At 36.4% G+C, this 18,957-nt stretch overlaps 1 protein-coding gene across 2 annotated transcripts in view; it reads left to right on the forward strand.

Moving 5' to 3' along the window:
• CDK19 (cyclin dependent kinase 19) overlaps positions 1 to 18,957 on the forward strand; it is a 136,146-nt gene that overhangs the window by 78,396 nt on the left and 38,793 nt on the right. For both annotated transcript variants that reach the window (XM_074368481.1, XM_074368482.1), the window contains 2 exons: positions 8,739 to 8,849; positions 10,338 to 10,478. In XM_074368481.1, the coding sequence (XP_074224582.1) occupies positions 8,739 to 8,849; positions 10,338 to 10,478 (252 nt within the window). The remainder of the gene's footprint in view (positions 1 to 8,738; positions 8,850 to 10,337; positions 10,479 to 18,957) is intronic.

Raw genomic sequence — 18,957 nt, forward strand, 5'->3', positions numbered from 1 at the left:
AATAGAGGTACTGGGGATTGAACCCAGAACCTCTTGTATTCTAAGCATGTGCTCTACCACTGGGCTATACCCTCCCCCTAATTCTTAAACATTCTTAATTTTGTTTGAAAGTTTCTTGTTGATAAAAGATAATGGCAGTTTTGAAAACAGTATTCTCTTAATGTGGGATAAATGTCACCTAACCAACATATTTGAAAACCAGTTCATGTACTGTTGCTTTCCTTTTCTTAGTCAACACAACTTGTTGCATGCGTGCTTTGTGCCAGGTCCTGTGCTACAAGTGGAAAGAAGAGAGATGTGCTCTGCCGTAGCAAGTTTAGAATCAAGTAGGGATTTCATTTGATACTTGCTCCTAGAAGATGATTAATGGGAGGGGGTTCTTAGATTCGGTGTATTCATGACATGCCAAGAATGCAGGTGCAGGTACACTTTCTTGCCGGCTGAGGCTCCGTGAGTGTCAGTTCCCTCTTTCCAGCAAGCATAGTTCATTAGGAGGACTTGCTCTGACCTTCCAGACTAGGTTATGTCTGCATCTGCTGTATATGCTTGTTCTGTGTTTTTCTTAACAGCCTTATCATTAGTATAGTTTTAAAATTATTTGTTTATTCTGTCTCCTCTTTGGTCTCTGTTAGGCCCTGAATCCCTGAGACTCCCTATGCCTGAAATATTCTGGGCACTTAAATGTCTATTAATGAATTTAAATCATTGTTACCTACTGGGTATTTTCCATTATGTTTCTGCCTCATCCCCATGTCCCAGGGCAAGGCTTTATGGGAGACAATAGGTAATGGGCAGAATTCTGTGCAGTGGACACCTTGGGAGGCCATTCATGATGACTGTAGAGGGAGTAGCCTGAAGGTGAAGCCGACAACATATGCCAGTTATGATATTCCCTTTATCGGGGCAGAACTCACTGGTCCCTAACTTGAATCTTATCTACCTGCTTCATTTTTGGTTAGAATCTTTACAATGAAGTTAAATCTTGAATCTCAGCCCTCCCTCCCCCCAAATAAATTATTTGCAGGAAAAATAGCTTTAGCCTTTGGAGTGGATGGTTTTGAATGTTCTATTTGAAAGTTTTAACCTTGAACCCTTTTAAGATTTTAGAATGGGAGAGTTAACACTATTAGACTTCTTGTTTTAGGAAGGTATTTTGATGTCAGTGCATAGGATGTATTAGAAGAGATAGGCGATAGATTATCACTCATTAATTCAGCCAGCATTTGTGGAACACCTTCCATGTGTCTGCCTTGTAGACAATGGAAATATAGAGATGGAAGACATAGTTCCTGCATTCTAGTACCGTACAATCTATTAGGGAAGATAGATAACTAAACTATGTCATAATTTTATTTAATTAGTGATATGTTAAGAGAAATACAGCATGGATGTAAACACAGAAGAGAGACGCCCACTTTGACTAGGAGTTTCAGGGAAGGCTTTTTAGAAGCAGTGACAAATTAGTCCTTTCTAAAAAGCAAGGGGGTGTTAATCAAGCAAAGAGGATAGGGAAGACCTTTCTAGGCAGACACAATAACACTAATTAAGGATTTATTTTAGTTATCAAGGTGAGAATTCATGAGTGATATTTAAAAGACAGTATATAGCACTTGTTCAGTAACTGAACACTGATTGGTTTTAAGGTTTTGAGCCTTCCTTGGTGATTGGGAAATACTGGTGTAATCGCGGGAACAGTGGACACACTAAGAGGTAGAGGTGGGCAAATGATGCTCAGTTTTGGATCTGTGGGTTTCGAGGTACAGTGAGATTTCCATGTGGATGTATGAATGCACAGTTGGAAACTGATGTCAAAGTTTAGGGGCAACATTAGGGCTAGAGATTGAAATTTGGGATTCTCCATAGAAGTTGTAGGTAAACCTCAGACACATGGGTAAGATGTCTAGAGAGACTGCAGGATAGAGGAGAAAGAAAAGAGGATTAGAGACAAGAGAATAAGACAATACTTTTTTTCTTTTTAAGGCAGGATGTAAATAAGGAGTTTTAAGTTGTTTTTTTTTCCTCCTTATTTTACTTCAAGGAGGAAAAGGATAAATGAGAAGGAAATAAACATTTGTTAGGAGTTTGTATTTATTGAAACCCCAAGACACTAAAAATATGCTTAGAGTCAAAGATAAATCTAGTTTTGATAATTGTGAAGGTAGGGAAAGTTTTCAGCAAAGATCATTGAAGCAAATATAAAGCTTTTCTGATTATCCCTCAATGAATCAGAATGCCCCTGAGAATTCCAGGTAATTTAGATTTTACTTTGTAAACTATTTTGATTTACATCTGTTTCATTTTTCATATTTAAAGTTTGTATATTCAGAGTGCCATTGATTTATAAGGAGTGTATCCGATTTTCTCATGTGGAATATGTTACATAAAAGATTAAACACTTATAGTTAAAAAGAACATATATGCTATCATAGTCATGGGGGTGTAAACTTCTTATTTACTGCAGATCTCACTTGGTTTCAGATCTTTCAGACCAAGTACATGTAGTACTTGAAATCAGAGACAAAAAGAAACTAGATTGTTTGCTGCAAAATGGAAAGCAAAATTACTTTCCTATAGCCATACTATTATTATAGAATCTACTAAAGGAGTGTTTCAGGCACTTTGTTTCCATCGCATTTCCCATCACAGCCTTTTTCTCTAACAAGTATCTCCTACTGCCTGAGTGCTTAGCCTTTCTTACTTATGTACAACAATGACAGCTATTGTTTATCAAGAACTTCTAGCATGCATTCCACATGTTTTATCTCATTTAGTCCTCATAACATTCTTGCCAGTAATGGTGGTTGTAAGAGTAATAGTTACAATTTGTCAAGTATTTATTATTTTCAAAGCATTTTGTTATATAGTCAGCATACATTCGTTAAATCCTTACAGAAACTGTGGTGTGTTTGTCAGTAGCTACTTTTATTCTTCGTAAGAGGGGTTAAGCCGTTTGCTTTATGTCATACAGCTATGGTCAGGGCTCAGACTCAGGTCTCTGAATTCTAAAAGCTTTTCTTTGTGCATTATACCTGCTACCTCACTGTTACTTCTGTTGGGTGGCAATGGGCCACATTAACCTCCTTGAAGCTTATGACTGGTATCTAAACTGTGTCACTAAAGTAAAATAAAGCAAAAAATTTAGGGCCACCTTGACCCGGGGCTGATTTACTTACTGTTTTATAGACCCCTCTTCAGAGTATGAGTGCCACCTGCTGGAAGGTTATATTGTATCTATGTGCTTGTAAAGTCTGTCCAAAAACTTGTCACAGGTGTGGAAATGTCAGGTTTCAAAATGCAAATTCTTAAATTTCAGTTGAGGAATGCTGGGGCATTTTGAAGTTAGGTATATCTCCTGTTTGCCGTAAAATACTCTGCTTCATGTAGGTCCTTTTTTTTTTTTTTTTGCAGGGAGGGGAGGGTTATACTTTAAAAAAGAGGATACACTCAATGAATGCTTTCTAAAACAGACTTTCTAAAAATAAAGATCAATAGTCTAATGAATCATACTGTTACTTATAACGGATCAAATAAGAATGAAAAATTGGGTTTACTGTGAGATAAGTGAGTTGTTGAAGTATAAGAGGACCCTTTCCATTTAGGTATCCTGAAAAAGAAATCTGGAAGCCCTGGGGCATCAGAGACTTGGAGAACAGAAAGTGGGGATGAAAGAGGAAGAAAGATGTGTAGATAAAAATACAGATGGATTCTGTAATTGCTAGTCTAGCACAAGGCTCCCTGAATGTAGTCAGGATCCAAAATAGTGCTTTAGAGAAAAAAGTTTAAGATTACAGCTTTAGATTGTTATGTGTCTAGGACAGTGAAAAGTGGACACGTTTATAGTCACTTATATGCCCTTGAAGGGGGAGCAGATTGAGCCCTGGCTTGCCCACTGCACATTCTTCATTAATACCCTAATGAGGGTCACATTAGTCTTCTATAAGTGTCTGGCACAGGAGATGTCACTTAGTGTGAGATTTTCACAGGAAAATCCTGCTATACCTAATTGCTCTATAGATGTGATTAAAGCCTGTTTGTAGTTGCATGTCATGTTGAACAAATATTTGTGTGACAAGAGATTAAAGTCCATTGGTGAAATCTGAAATTGCCAAGAATTTAGGAAAGTACAACCATGATTATATCCCCTTCTTTTATCCTTGATCAACTGTATAAGAAGCTTAGCTAGCATGATAGTATCTTAACAGGTAGATTTATAGAGAGAAAGGGCTGTCTTATGCAGGTGACTGTGTGTGTGTAAATTGTAAGAGTGATGCTTGTTGTAGAAAACTTGTAAAATAGAAAAATAGAAAGAAAAATCACAGATAATCCCACCACCCAGAGATAACAATACTAAGGTTTTGTAATATTTCCTGTTTTATACATTTTGCAGCCCTTCATTTTAATTTTTAATTTTTTAACGAGAAAACATACAAATTTTATTTGATGTTAATTTTTATGTGACACAGGGGCCTTCCTAGAAAAGCAATGAAGACCCCCCAAAATGGGTAGGCCTGAGACCTCATATACCATTTTTAACAAAGAGTAATAAATTGTAGAGACGTGACAAGACAAAGGAAAGGGTTTTTAGACTTCCAGGGGTTGTAGACTGTGGGAAGGTAAATATATAGGGGAAACTAATGGAAGATAAGGGCTATCTTAGCATGCTTTGTTTGTGCTGGTCCATCTCAGTGCCGACTTTCTGTCTTCTTCATGGTCATAAAACTTCCCTGGGAGAGGGAATTTATGGCAGTCCTCATTTCTTAGAGTTTCTGCTTTTAGTCAGATAAGGGAAACTCCAGGAAGCCTTTTTTTCTACCTCCATTGAATCGCAAGTGTCTTCAGCTCAAAATCATTCATATTTTGGGATGGCATATTCTGATCCCCTTCACCCTCCTCCAAAATAAAAGATGAAATTTAAATCTGAGGAAGGCAAAGATATGGGAAATTCTGTAACTGACTGGTGGAAAAAATAGCCACATTTTTTTTTTCCTTCTTTATTTAAAAAAAAAAAAATGAAGTATATTAGACCTACAACACTGTTAGTTCCAGGTACACAGCACAGGGATTTGATTTTTCTATACATTACAAAATGGTCACCATGCAGCCTTTTTATATTCCATCACAATATTATTGCATTATAGCATTATAGCATGTCTTTTCTCACGTATTTAAACTCTTAGCATATATATTTGAGACTGATTTGTGGATATACCATCAATTAATTTACTTACCAGTTTTCTTACTGAACTTTTGTGTTGTCTACTGTTTTTGTTTGTTTCTTCAGTAAATAGCAGTAGAGAAATTTACTTTTTTCTTTCAGTAAATAGAAATACCACTTTGGCTGTAGAGTGAAAAATGAATTAGGAGAGGGAACAAAACAGACACAGGTAACATTAGTTTGCTATTTCTTAGCCTCAACCTGCCCTCACATTGATGTTTAGTGACTTGTAAAGACCTATAAGGTAGAAAAGGCGTAACAGGTATGCAGGAATAGAAAGTGTATATTGCTGTACAATGCAAATTCGGGGAGTAGGGGAAAATTCCTAGTAAATGCTTGCAGTTGCAAATGTTACACTCTTCCCTCCTGTGTGTCATATTTAAAGGTAACCTGTATGGCAGTTCCTTAAAGAAATCAAACATAGAATTACTACAGGATCCAGCAGTTCTACTTCTGAGTATATAGAAAAATTGAAAGCAAGGATTCAAACAGATACTTGTACATCAGTCTTTCAGACAGCACTGTTCATAATAGCTAAAAGATGGAATCAACTCAGATGTCCATAGGATGATGGGAGGGATGAATGAATAAGCAAATCTGGTGTGTGCATATAGCAAAATATTATTTAGCCTTAAAAAGGCAAGAAATTCTGACACATGCTACAACATGGATGAACCTTGAAGACATGTTAAGTGAAAGAAGCCAGATACAAAAGAACAAATATTGAATGATTCCATTTGTATGAGGTACCTGGAATAGTCAAATTCATAGAGACAGAAAGTGAAGTAGTAGTTACCAGGGTCTGGGGAATGGGGAGATGTTGTGTAACGTTTCTGTTTGTGATGATGAAGAAGTTCTGGAGAAAGGACACAGTGGTGATTGTTGCACAACAATGTGGTTGTACTCAATGCCACTGAACTGTACACTTAAAAATAGTTAAAATGATAAATTTTGTTATATATATGTATATATTTTACCACACAAAAAGTGACCTGGGAATACCATGGTGCTGTAAGAAGGAACAAGAAAGATTTCTATAAACTAATATTGTACTGATAATGAGAGATTTCCAAGATAAAGTAGAAAATTAGTAAGTGCTATCTTTTGTGTAAATATTCGTATTTACTTTTATTTGCATAAAGAAACTCTAGAAAGATTAGCAAGCAACTAATAAAAGTTGTTACTTCTAGGAGGCAAGAGGGCCTGTGGTCATTGGAGTGGTAATGAGGCATCTCAGTATATATCCTTTTATGTAATTTTGATTTTTGAATCATATACATGTATTACCTATTCAAAATAATGTTTAAACGTGGGACTTATGGTGGATTCATTGTAGAGAGATCAGTAATTTATAGTCACAAAAAACATCATTTTTTAGAGTACTGATTAAATATTGGTACATGTGACATCCTCTCTCCAAGACAAGTGGGGTCCAGGGGTTAGATGTCTGTACCAATGTTTGGTGTTTCAAGAACCTAATTTAGATGCAGACTTGAGTTTCACCTTTCCTTCCACTGTAGGCAACAAAGAGAACTTATTTTGGGTAGAGACATAATAAAGTCAAACTCTCTATAAGTTCATCAATAAAGGAGTCAGAAAGAGGGAGACAAGTCATTGTGCCTGCAGCAAGGCCCCTTACCAGGGTCCAAGTGTTTGAAGGTTGACCATGGCAAGTGGGGCCATCATTAAATACATTATTTGACCGAGTCTGGGAGCCTAACATGTTCAGTGAGCAGGAAGTTGTCTGGATATAGCTCGGCCTTCCTCCAAAATGCCACTTTCTTTGATTCCATCATTAATCAGGAGCATATTATGTCTAACATTTGCATCTAAAGCAGGAAGCATGGCTGCTTACCATATCTTAGGCCTGGGAACAGAGATAGTAGCGGATAGCTGAGCACACACCTAATGGCCCCCACCTTCCGCTCCCCAGCCAGGGAGTAGGACTGTATGTCTTCCCTGGTCATTTTTCTCCCAGCTCCTCCTTTCATACCTACATCCAACAGATAGACTCCTGAGGCAGGCTGTGAGAGGTGAATGCACACCAGAGCCAGCTCAGCCCAATCCTACCTCTTATCTGTGTTCCAGGGCATACGGTTTGGAGGGAGAACCCAGGGAGTCATAGCTGGGAATCATGCCCAAATTGTAGCTGGTAGAGCACTTTCCAGCAAGGTTGTCAAGGTGTAGGTGAAGAGGAAGAACTGAGGTACAGAGCCAGAATGAGAGAACTGAGAATAGTCGAGAAATAGGCAACTGAGAAATGGTCTATAAAGTTCCAGAGAGAGTGTTACGATGACTTTTATATGGTTCCAATAGAGACAGTCACAGCACACTCTACTTATTTAAGGTTATTAGAATGGCTAAGCAGTTTATTTTTGTCTACCTCATTGATCAGTTTTTATTTCTGTATTCCCTACCACGTTGTGAAGATTGAAGACGACTTTAGCTGAAGTGGGAAAAGCATGGACTTTGGAATCAGGCAGATATATTTAAATGCAAACCTCTTCTCTTTCCAGTGTTTGACTTTGGTCAGGTTATTTTTATTACACCAAACCTCAGCTTCTGTGTGCATCATTGGGTTGTTAGAAGGATTAAATGAGAGAAAAACATTTACATACAATCATCTTGCACCTAGAAAGTATTCAATAAAAGTTTTGTCCCCTCCCCCCCTTTTGTTATCTTCCACAGAGCTTTACGTTAAAAAGTATTCAAAATACTTACCAAATTGAGGATGTTTCTACCAATTAAGTCTGAACCCTGGGTAAGGACAGCCTGTGGCAGTCATATTAAAGGCTTTCACCTTGAGTAACTAATGTTATTGTTGTTAAATACTTTATCAAGCAATGCCTGTTATGTGCCAAGTACTGGATTTTCACTTGCTGATCTGGTCTGTCTTTCCTTCTTATTATCAGAGTCCAGCTTGAAGCTTCTACTTTGTGTAGGCTTATTTCTTTTACCTATTTACAGGACCTCTTCTCCACACCAATTTTTATCAGGGCATTTGAGAGTCGTTCCCTTATACTCAACCATTCTTCTAAAAAACATCGATCTCATGCTCTAGGCATGCGTTAAGTTAGGGATTGTTAAATATCCTTCCTTCTTTTGTCAAATATTTATTGAACACATACTATGCTAGAGTAGACATAAACAGTATGTCTGTTTCTCAAGAAGCTTTTCCTCTAGTTAAAAAAAAATACACACATACCAAAATATATTTATTTATTTAGCGATACAATATAACTTTCATTTACCATTTTACGATTTAGCATTTAAAATGATCCCATTTTAAAAACACACACATACACAAAGCAAAAGGATTGGAAAGATATGCACCAAGGTGTTGACAGAGCTTATCTCTAACTTGTGGTATTTGGGCGGTTTTTTGGGTTTTTTTTTTAATGTTGCTTATCTGGATTGTCTAGATTTTCAAAAATTTCACTTTGAAGTTGTCAGAAAAGCATCATCCCCTCCTCCCCCCCACCTGCTAACAGGATAGTGACCCCTCTTTTCCTCTTGCATTTAGCTTTTGCGAGAATTGAAGCACCCTAATGTGATCGCACTGCAGAAGGTGTTCCTTTCTCACAGTGACAGGAAAGTGTGGCTGCTGTTTGATTATGCAGAACATGATTTGTGGGTAAGTCTAAACTCACTTTACTTTTAGGGTTATTTTATATAGGTATGAAGAAATAAACGTATGTGCTACATACTGCTAATGCACAGAAAGGAAAACTTGCTCTGTTGACCATACTTCAAAATAAATATAATAAATGTAAATGTTGATTTAAAAGAATTAGAGCAATGAAACATTAACATCCTATTTTACTGAGAAGATAGTATTTGTAATATTCAGAAATTTCACTTCAGAAAATGTTACTGAGTGGGAGATTGTAATTTTACAGAAGCAATTAGTGGCAGTTTACTAATACAGTATAGTGAAAATTACTTTTTTTTGTGGTACACACGGAAGATCAGATTTAACCAGTTTTGCACTTGTGAATAGTTTCCCTGTCTAAGTTAAGGTCAGTCTCTTGCAGCATTTTGCCATTTAAAACCGACTCCACCAAACAGAAGTACACGTGTGGTTTTGCAAATATTGGGGATGTTTTTAATGAATATAGAAAAGAAGCCAAAAATTCTGATTCTAAACATTTAAAATTAGAAGTCAGGGCATTTAAACTTTTTATCCTAGGGGTTGTTAAAAGTAAAAAAATTCAAGCTTGGCAGTAAGTTCAAATTTTGGATAATTAGATTTTGATTCAATATAGTGTGGTTTGTCATTTCTACAAATTACAAATCTTTTTAGGAATAACTTTAACAAACTCATAGGCCTTGAAGGAAGTTTCAGATTTATGCTCTTACAGCAGAACCTCCATTGTGGTTTTCTCCATTCTTTCATAGATATTCAGTACCCATTTTGGCATGTTTTGGACAAGGGTGGGGTGGAGATGGAGGTGGATGTGGGGGTATGAAGGGCAGACAGAATTTCTTCCCTTTCATTACAGTGGTTTTATAACCCACAATATAACATTTAGACATAAAAATTTCAGTATGGTGATCCAGTTGTATTTATTTCAGTGGGATCAAATTCCCCATTTTTCTCTCCCTGCTCCTTTTTAGTGATTTCCTATGTAATACTGACTAGTAAGACTATATCCTAGTTTCATTCTATGCCGAAAGAAAGTAGAGCTTTCCAATAATTCTAATACATATGTCGTCAGTGATATTACCCAAATGCACTAAGTCCTAACTCTTCATAGAATGGTAAAGATTTACAGTTTTTTTTTCTTTTGTTTACTCTTTCATTCTGTTAGTAGAGAATACAACTAAAACTATTTTTAGGTAGGTTTTAAAATATAAACTCTTTTTACTTGTTGGTTTTATTTAATGAAAATCTTAATGGTTTCACTAAGTCTATCATTATACCCACATTAATACTGTCACATTCACCCCCAGTGTAGATTCTGCTTTGGTTGATCTTATTATTCAAATTATTTTTCTCTGTGTCATTATTGCCCTTTAATAAGTAATCTGAAAATTTTGAGAATTTATTGCAGCCTTGATTGTGTTTTATTGACACTGGCAAAAACTATATATTATTACAGTATTTTTTTTTAATTTTTAGCATATTATTAAGTTTCACCGTGCATCAAAAGCAAATAAAAAGCCCATGCAGTTGCCAAGATCTATGGTTAAATCATTACTTTACCAGATTCTTGATGGTATCCATTACCTCCATGCAAATTGGGTGCTTCACAGAGATCTGGTAAGTATGTTTCTTTTAAATTATTCAATTTTTTTTCTCCTCTTTTTAAAAAAATATCTTTTTTTCTTGGTACAGTTATGATAAACGTTAATTATAGAAAAATTTGAAAATGCCCATAAGCAAAAAAGAAGGAAATAAAAATAGCCTATAAGCCTATTATCAAAAGATTATCATTATTAACATTTGGTATATGTTCTTCTGCTACATTTATGAATAGCTATAAAATGTCAGTGTGGTTTACAAGAAACGATTGGCATAATCTTAATGGGGTAGTCATATGTAAAACAAGTACCTTTTGATCCATTTTGTTTTTCATATTACTGCTCATCATCAGTAAAAACATTCATAAAGACTGAATTCTCATTGTTTTCAAAGCTAAACTGAAATAATGACATTGTATCTAGTAAACAGAATGTTATTAATATTAACAATAAAAAAATGAATAAATCTAATGGGGAGTATACTTACTGGTCATATTGGCCACACTTCGAATGTTTGACTTTCCTTTTTCACTCAGTACACATATAACATTTATTAATGTCAAATTGTATGCTATTCTCTTTTCATTGTTATTTTAATTTATGTTGATGAGATTTTTTAGTTTGTTTGTTCTTAAAAAATCTGGCTACTGAATAGCTGTAATACCCATGAGTTAATAATTGGAAGTTTTATTTTGCCCCCCACAAAAGTGGTTTCATGATCCTTTATTTCTTAGGCTTTTGGAGACTCTAGGGATATAGCAGGGATAAATCTAGGATGACTCAATTTATTAACTGAGAAGTATTTATTAAAGAAAGGAACGAATACATAAGGAGATCTAGACTGTACCCCTTGCTGCCCGGTCAGTCAGGCTTAGTCATCTGGCTTGAACATCTCTTTTTGTGGCACTGAAGTTAAATTGGGGCCTAATGACAGGGACCACAGAGATGCATTTACCATTTCAACAGAAGCACTTCACCTCATAATTCCAAACTAAGGTTCTCAAAGTCTTCCACCTATCCACTTTACTATTACCCATGAATCAGCATGTTTTTAAACGATTCTTGGGTACATGAGGTTGTTCTAGGTCAAAATTCCTTCATAAAAAGTTTTGGATTTTACTTTGCTATATACTTAACACAGCTTATAAGTTAAATTTTTGAGGTACTATTCATGTTTGAATCATCAATCAGAATCCTTTAATGAAAACTAAATAATCTTAACTCTTCTCTTTTTCACAAAATTGTATATTTTGTTCTGAATTAACACATTTTATTTGTGATGTCACTGCCTGAATATCCAGTGGCACTAAAACCCACTATTACCAGGCCCCAGTTTTCTCCCATCCAAACTTGCTGCTGCTTTTAGTGACCTCTCTTTTGGTTATGGCACCATCCTCCTCTTAGCCTAGAAACTTCTTCTACCTCTTGCAGACACTTGCACTCCACATCATGAACTTGCCTAGTCCTGTCAGTTTCACCTCTGAAATATCTCTTCCATCCATCTATTTCCATTCCTAGCTGAGGCCTTTATTGTCTCTTGTAGTGTGGCGCAAGACCCTTAACTTGTCTCCTTGTCAACAGTCTCTTTCCCTTCTAGTCCACTTTAGACCTTCGGAATACTCAGCCCCTGCTCAAGAACTCTGAAATAGTTCCTCATTGCTTACAGACTAATATGTGGCTTTTGAGGTCTTATCAGGGACAGCTCCAACCACCTTTAAAATTTTCTTCTATATCCCTATAATCTTTCTCTTACACTGTACTATTGAACTATTGATTTTTCCCTGGATCCTCCTGAGATTTCTTGCCTCAGTGACCTTTATTTTTCCTGTCTTAAAACCCCTTACCCCATCTCTACATATTTAAATTATTATTCAAATTATCACCTGTCTTTTAGCACCTATACAATTGTTAAGACTTATCCTCATATCCATCCCTATTTGGAAATAATCTCTCCTTTTTGTTGGTTGCTGTTGAACTTCACCTTTACTTCTCTTAAGGCATTTATCTATTAGTACTAATTTATGTAGCTGTCTAGATGATGTTCTAGACCACAAACTTCTTGAGAGAGTAGGGTCTGTGAGAGAGTAGGTTCATTTTAGTATACTACTGCTCCAGTACACAGTAGGTACTGAGTAAATATTTCCTTAGAGAATGAGTATCAGTAAGAATATTGAGTATTATGGCATGTTTTTGGGTCAAGTCACATATAATTCAATACATTTGCCAAATAAACATTTACATTTACTATTTCCTTGTATGTGCAAAAAGCATGGAGGGATGAGGACAGTACACATAAGACCGTATCCAAGACCTTCTCAGGAGTTTAGTCTGGGAGAAGAGACGTGACATACACACCAGCAATTATACTGTGAGGTAGATGAGAGAGAATGTGGTCTGGCAACATGAGAAGTACAGACTAAATTCTATTCAGGGTGAGAAGAGGTTCTGAGTTGAGGGTGGAAATACGGGGAAACTTCAGAGAGGTGCTGTATGAGCTGGACTTTGAAGGATTGGTAGAATATAAATGGCGATTTGAGAGATGAGGGTAAGCTAATGGAGTTTCAGATGTAAAACTTCTGAGGTGAGAAAGCACTTGAATTATCCCAGAAAGGGTGTGTAGTTCTGTCTGGTTCAAAAATGGATAAACTGAATTAAGATAGTATGAGATAACAGTGTCTCATAGAAGTGGTTGGAGCCTGATTGAGGGAGGCCCTAAATAGCAGGCTAGGGAGTTTGTTTTTAAGTATAAAGTTGGTGAGCAACAGAACGAAGGTTTTTTCCCAGAATGAAACTCTTTCCCCATTAAAGAAGCCACCACTGATTATTACCTCATCCATAGCATGAACGCAATGTTGAAAATGTGTCCTGAATGTGGTTCTGACGTAGGATAACACTTGTTTATATTTTACCTCACATTCATCCAATGCCTCTATTCCTTAAGTAAATTACCGTAATAAGATTTGAAACTTTAAACCAGTAGGAAGCTAGTCTGTAACAGCCTACTCAGTTCTTTTCACTGATCATGAGTCCTGCTGTCTGGACTCTATTGTCCTGGTTTTGCTAAAGTATTTTCAGGAGAAAATTTAAATTGCATGTTTACTTTATAGATATATTCTGTAGTAGATAGAGAAATATAAAGTATATCAAGTATGAATGTCATTAAAATCATGGAGACTCTTGAAAAATTATTTTTTTGTGTGAGCTTAAGAGCAGAGTTGCAGTTTTAGTCAATGAGTAGGTTTTTTTAAAATGTAAGAATCCTGGCTTTACACTATTTGTTAGCCACAACTGTTTCAGAGTGCATACCATCTCTAAATTTTCATTTGATGTGAGAAATCTAGAAAACCTATACGATTAAAGGTGTTAGAGTAAATATAAACTTGTAGTGTAACTGTGTAACACCCCTCCCCCCCAATTTTAAAGTAAATAAAAACCAGTGTTTTGGACTTCATTCACAGAAGTATTACATCATCACTGAGGTTGGTGTTTTTCATCATGATTGAGTTCATATCTAGAACTGTATTTTAATTATGCCATTTGAATCCTAGAATTTAATACAGAAATAGAGAATTTAAATAAAGTCACCAAAAAGATTGCTTACATTGAGGAATTGCTTTAAAAGGAAAGGAGAAAAGAAGCTAAATATATTCATCTTGGCAGAGATGGTGAAGTAGAGACATAAGTCTATAAATATTTGGAACTTGTAAACACCAAGGGAGAAAAGATGTATTTTAATTTTATAGCAGGATATAGCTAAGAGTAAGATGAAATATAGGATGACTCACTTTTATGGGCTTACTATTCTGGTAGATTGGAAGAATGCCAAGATATAGTTTATCTCTTTTTTTAAAATTATGAGCTTCTTGAGAGCAAGGATCATATCTCACTAATTTTTGTATTCCTAGCATTGGCATATTGTTCATACTCTTAAATTACTTGAATTTTAGCAGAGCATCTGGCAATTGCACATTATTCTTCAGCAAAGGTAGAGAAATGTTGGCTAAATGACAGTATTGTTAAGTGGATTTAAGGCTCCTTAGTTATAGAATATTGCTGCTGGATCAGTGGCATAAACTGAACTATAAGTTAAACTCATTTTCACTTTCATATCTCCACACCTAGCAGATGATAAATGCTAGGTCTTTATTGAATGAAGGATTTAAAGGAGGGCTCCAGGGCCCTGACCGTAGCTTTGCCTTTTAAAAAGTATTTGTGGAACTTCTATCCCCAAACTCCAACTTGAGTTTTGAATGGTAAATTACTGTTCACACTAGTGGGTGAATAGTGGGACTTTTGAAGTCCACAGGCACAAGTAACTAGTATTTGGTCTGTAAACATGGTACATGGATGTTTTGTGAGATCCAGTTGAGGGAGAAAACAATTTTATATCCAGGAATCTTTTGGGGTTTGTTATTTATTAACACCTACTAAGCATTTTTGGATTGTCAACAAGTCACTTATGTCACAGACCTAAAGACTTACTTATTCTATTAAAATCTAATTAAAAATAATAATAATAACTTGCCAATACTTAGCTGATTAAAGAAAATGAGGCAATAGACATTCTAGCTACAGAGAAATACGTAATATATGACTGGATATTCTGTCATACTAATTGTCAGAACTATATAGTTTTGGTTTGTTGATTTTTTTTTTTCTTCCTAATGACACCTGCTTGTTCAGGCAGAATTCTTACTGGATTTTCAACAGCATTTTAGCTTGTTTTTTGACATGTTGGCTATGTATATTTTAAGTCTATCTACCTATGCAGCAAATTGCCCCGAACCATAGTATCTTTAAACAACATTTATCATCTCACAAGTTGTTCGGGTCAGGAATCTAGATATGGTTTCTCTGGGTTCTCGGAAGAGTCCACTTTCTGGTTCACTCATGCGGTTTTTGTGCAGGATTCATTTCCTCCCAGGCTGATGGGGAGAGGCCCTCCTTGTCGCGTGGGCCTCTCCATAGCGCATCTCACAACGTGGCAGTTTTCTTCACCACAGTGGGCAAACATGACAGTGAGAGAGGAGTGTGTGTTGGCAAGAGGGAAGTCACAGTCTTCTGTAGGTTAATCATGAAAGTGACATTCCATTACTTTTGCTGTGTTCTGTTCATCAGACGTCACTAGGTGCAGCCCGCACTCAAGGGTAGTAGTTACATAACAGTGTGTATACTGAGCGGGGACGACTGGAACCTATGTCTGCATACTGCCTACCACAGAGTCTAAGAGTCTTTTAAATGATGTCTGGATCCTGTTATTGGCCTTTTTATTTAGTTAAAATATAATCAAGAAAATTTGAGAAGTCCCCTCCTTTCATATATAATTTTTTTCATGTGTGAAAGGTGCTTGGGTAGTAAGATATTCTGGGTAGTTATAGTTCTGGAGTGTGGGAAAATATTATAATGTACCAATGATTCCTAACCTTTTACATTCTTCAATGATTTATCTCGAGAATTTGGAATATGTTCCTTATTTTCCCCATCCTTCCCCCCAGCCCTGCCCCTGCCCCTTCCACACCCTGCTGTTGAACCACAAGTTTAATCTAGTTAAGTCTAGAGGGTGTGTTCAGTTGAGATCCAGGATTTTTCGTTTTTTTTTCCACAACATACTTAGAGGGTCTGTCTTTGTTAGGTAGTTTGAGGACTGTGCTTATCACTAATATTAGTACTTTGTTATTTATATTTTTCACTCATTTGTGTAAATCAAAGACAAAAATGCAAAGAAAAATTAAATGATGGCAAAAACATTGTTTTCCTAAGTTGGTAATGCTGCTGAGTCGTAAAAGCTAGCTGACCAGTGGTAAAGGACCCCCTGCGGAAGCATGAAATACAGTCCTTTAGCTAAAGAGAGCATTCGTAGGCTCTTTCGGAACATCACTGTATGAAAGTCCAGTATATGAAATCACAGATGGCCCTCCTGTTTCTACTCAGCTGGAAAAAAAAGTGCTGCGCTGTTCATCTTTGTGAAAGTTTGATTAAAATAAATGCTTGGTTGTTGGAGAACTGACTAGAAATCTCTGTGTGCAGTGTAGCTGCTCTTCATATCTTGTCTGACAAGGAGATGCGGCCAGTCTTTAATTTTGTCTATGCTAAACAGGGCCTGATAAGGCAAATGTTTGTACTTCAAAGAAACCTTTAAAATCTTACTGTAGCAATTATGCTGGCATTTTGCAAGCATTTTAATAATGTTTAGAGTTTTAGCCTTGCTTAGTTCTTATGATAGGGAGCTTTGAGATCCTAGATTTAAAAAAAATTAGTTCTAAGGTAGATAATCTTGATACTTAAGCCTCAGTTTTACTCATTTGTAAAATGATGACAGTGATAGGTACTTTATATGGTTGTTGACCTCCTAGTCTTGGCTCCAGGGTTCCTGAATTCCTCCTAATCTCCCTTCTGCAGAAGCTTCTGTACATTCTTCTGAATTCTGTCAGCAATCCAAGGATGCTTTTCTTTTAACCTTTTCTCCCCCAGAATTCCTTTAGCCTGACACTCTTCCTGGCTTCCTCTGCTTTAGAAAGTAGAGCCCTACTATAAATACGTGGAACATGCTTCTTGGTGTTTAAAAAAAAAAAAAAAGTAGGCCATGTATCATCTGGTTTATATTTAACTATTGCTAGTATTTTTTGCCAAGTCTTCATATTTAAAAATATGAAAGTTAAAAAAACTTGCTTAAATGAGATCAGTTAGTGTTTGAAATAACTTCCTTTTCATTCTAACCGTTCTATGCTAATCACATGACTTTCTATTTATTTTTTGTTTGATTTATTAATATTCTACTAGAAGAATTATGACAGAAGGCAGTTTTTATTTTAATATGACTTAATTATCCTAATTTCTTTCAGAATGCAGCGCTAATAATGAACAAGTAAAGGATGGCCTGGTTATCTTCTAACCTGCCATTTTTGGTGATTTTGGACAATTATAGATCTTGTCATGCTAACGAATCACACTAGGGTTTCTGCTGTGACGTCTGGTGCCTAACTAGATCCGGAGAGCTGGTCCTCCGCAGTCTGTGGCTCAGCTGCCCATGCCTGCGGCCTGAGGGCCTTTGATGGTAGTGATGCCATCCACGTGAAGTGACTCCTGTCCTGCTGCCTCTGCATAAGGCCTTGTGAAGATCAGATGAGATAATGTTCCTGCACATCTGTCAGTTTGAGTGAGAGCGTAATTCTCTACCATCTGTTCCGTAGGCAGGTGATACACACTAAGAATCACACTTCTCAGGGGAGCAACTTCAAAGGGGATGTGGTTTGACTCACAGTGGCCCATGAGGCCTCTTAATGTTTAGCTCAGGGACAAGGCTCTTTTGATGATCCCTGACTTCCACATAAAGTTTTAGTAGCCTGTACAGACAAACACATATATCTAGAAGGCTGTTTAGCAAACTAACTTCAAAGTCCCTAAAAGGGTATAGTCAAGATATTTTCACAGCGACAGCAATGGCAGAAACTGGTTAAGAACCAAGGCCTGAGAAGGACCCTCAGTACTTTGAGGCCTAAGTTTAAAACTGAAAAATCAATTCAGCCATACTATTTTATTAATTTTATTAAGATAGAATTTATATACAATAAGATGCACTCATTTTTAACTACAAATTGATGAGCTAGGACAAATGTATAGACCACCACAGGCATTCTACTTTTTTTTTTATATATATAAACATTTTTTTATTGAGTTATGGTCATTTTACAATGTTGTGTCACACAGGCATTCTACTTGGCTGGCAGTACAGGATGTTTCAAGATCCTTTATTGAGAATGATGGTATCTTCTTTAAGAGGATATCTTGCATTTAAGAACTGATGATTCGTTTCAGTGGGAGAATACGGATGATGGTTATTTTGTGTGTCATAGTCTCAACTAAGCACACATTTGGGTCGAAGTCTTTTCTTGGTGAGGTCCATAAGTCAATTAAATAGTGTGCATTTTCGAAGTGTGCTTTTGTTCTCATAATCCTGGCCTGGAGTGCATCTCTGAGAAACTTGGGTTCTAATCCTGGGTCTGCAACTGTCTATGGACAGTGAATTTGGTTGCGGTTGTAGGTTTTTCGCTTATTTCTTCATGAGTAAAATGAGAGGGCTCAGTTTAATAACTTCTACCTCTGACATTCTTAATTTCTCATGGTAATAAGGCTGAATTATTTGATTTGAATGTGAATGTCTCAAATGGAAATAGAAGACTGCTTTCTACCAGTGTTGCTTCTCTGCGGGTGGATTGTACTAGTTAATGAACAGGATAGCATCTAAATGTCTTTGTAGCCTTATTCCTGACTTGGCTGTCAGTGTGGAATATATCTTGATTTTACTTTAAGTGACCTTGAAGTTAGTTAAGTAAATAGCCTTCTAAGCTACATGTGTTTGTCTTGCATTAAGCTTTTTATAAAGGCTGCTTTTTATTGGTTCTGTTAGAGAAAAGAAAACCTTATCTCTGCTGTTCAGGCCTGTAACCACTCCTAAAAGACAAAGACAAAAAAGTGCATTGTTAACTGTTGTGCAGTAT

Source organism: Camelus bactrianus, chromosome 8 (genome assembly GCF_048773025.1).
Source record: "Camelus bactrianus isolate YW-2024 breed Bactrian camel chromosome 8, ASM4877302v1, whole genome shotgun sequence".
In the NCBI taxonomy this organism is placed as follows: Eukaryota; Metazoa; Chordata; class Mammalia; order Artiodactyla; family Camelidae; genus Camelus; species Camelus bactrianus.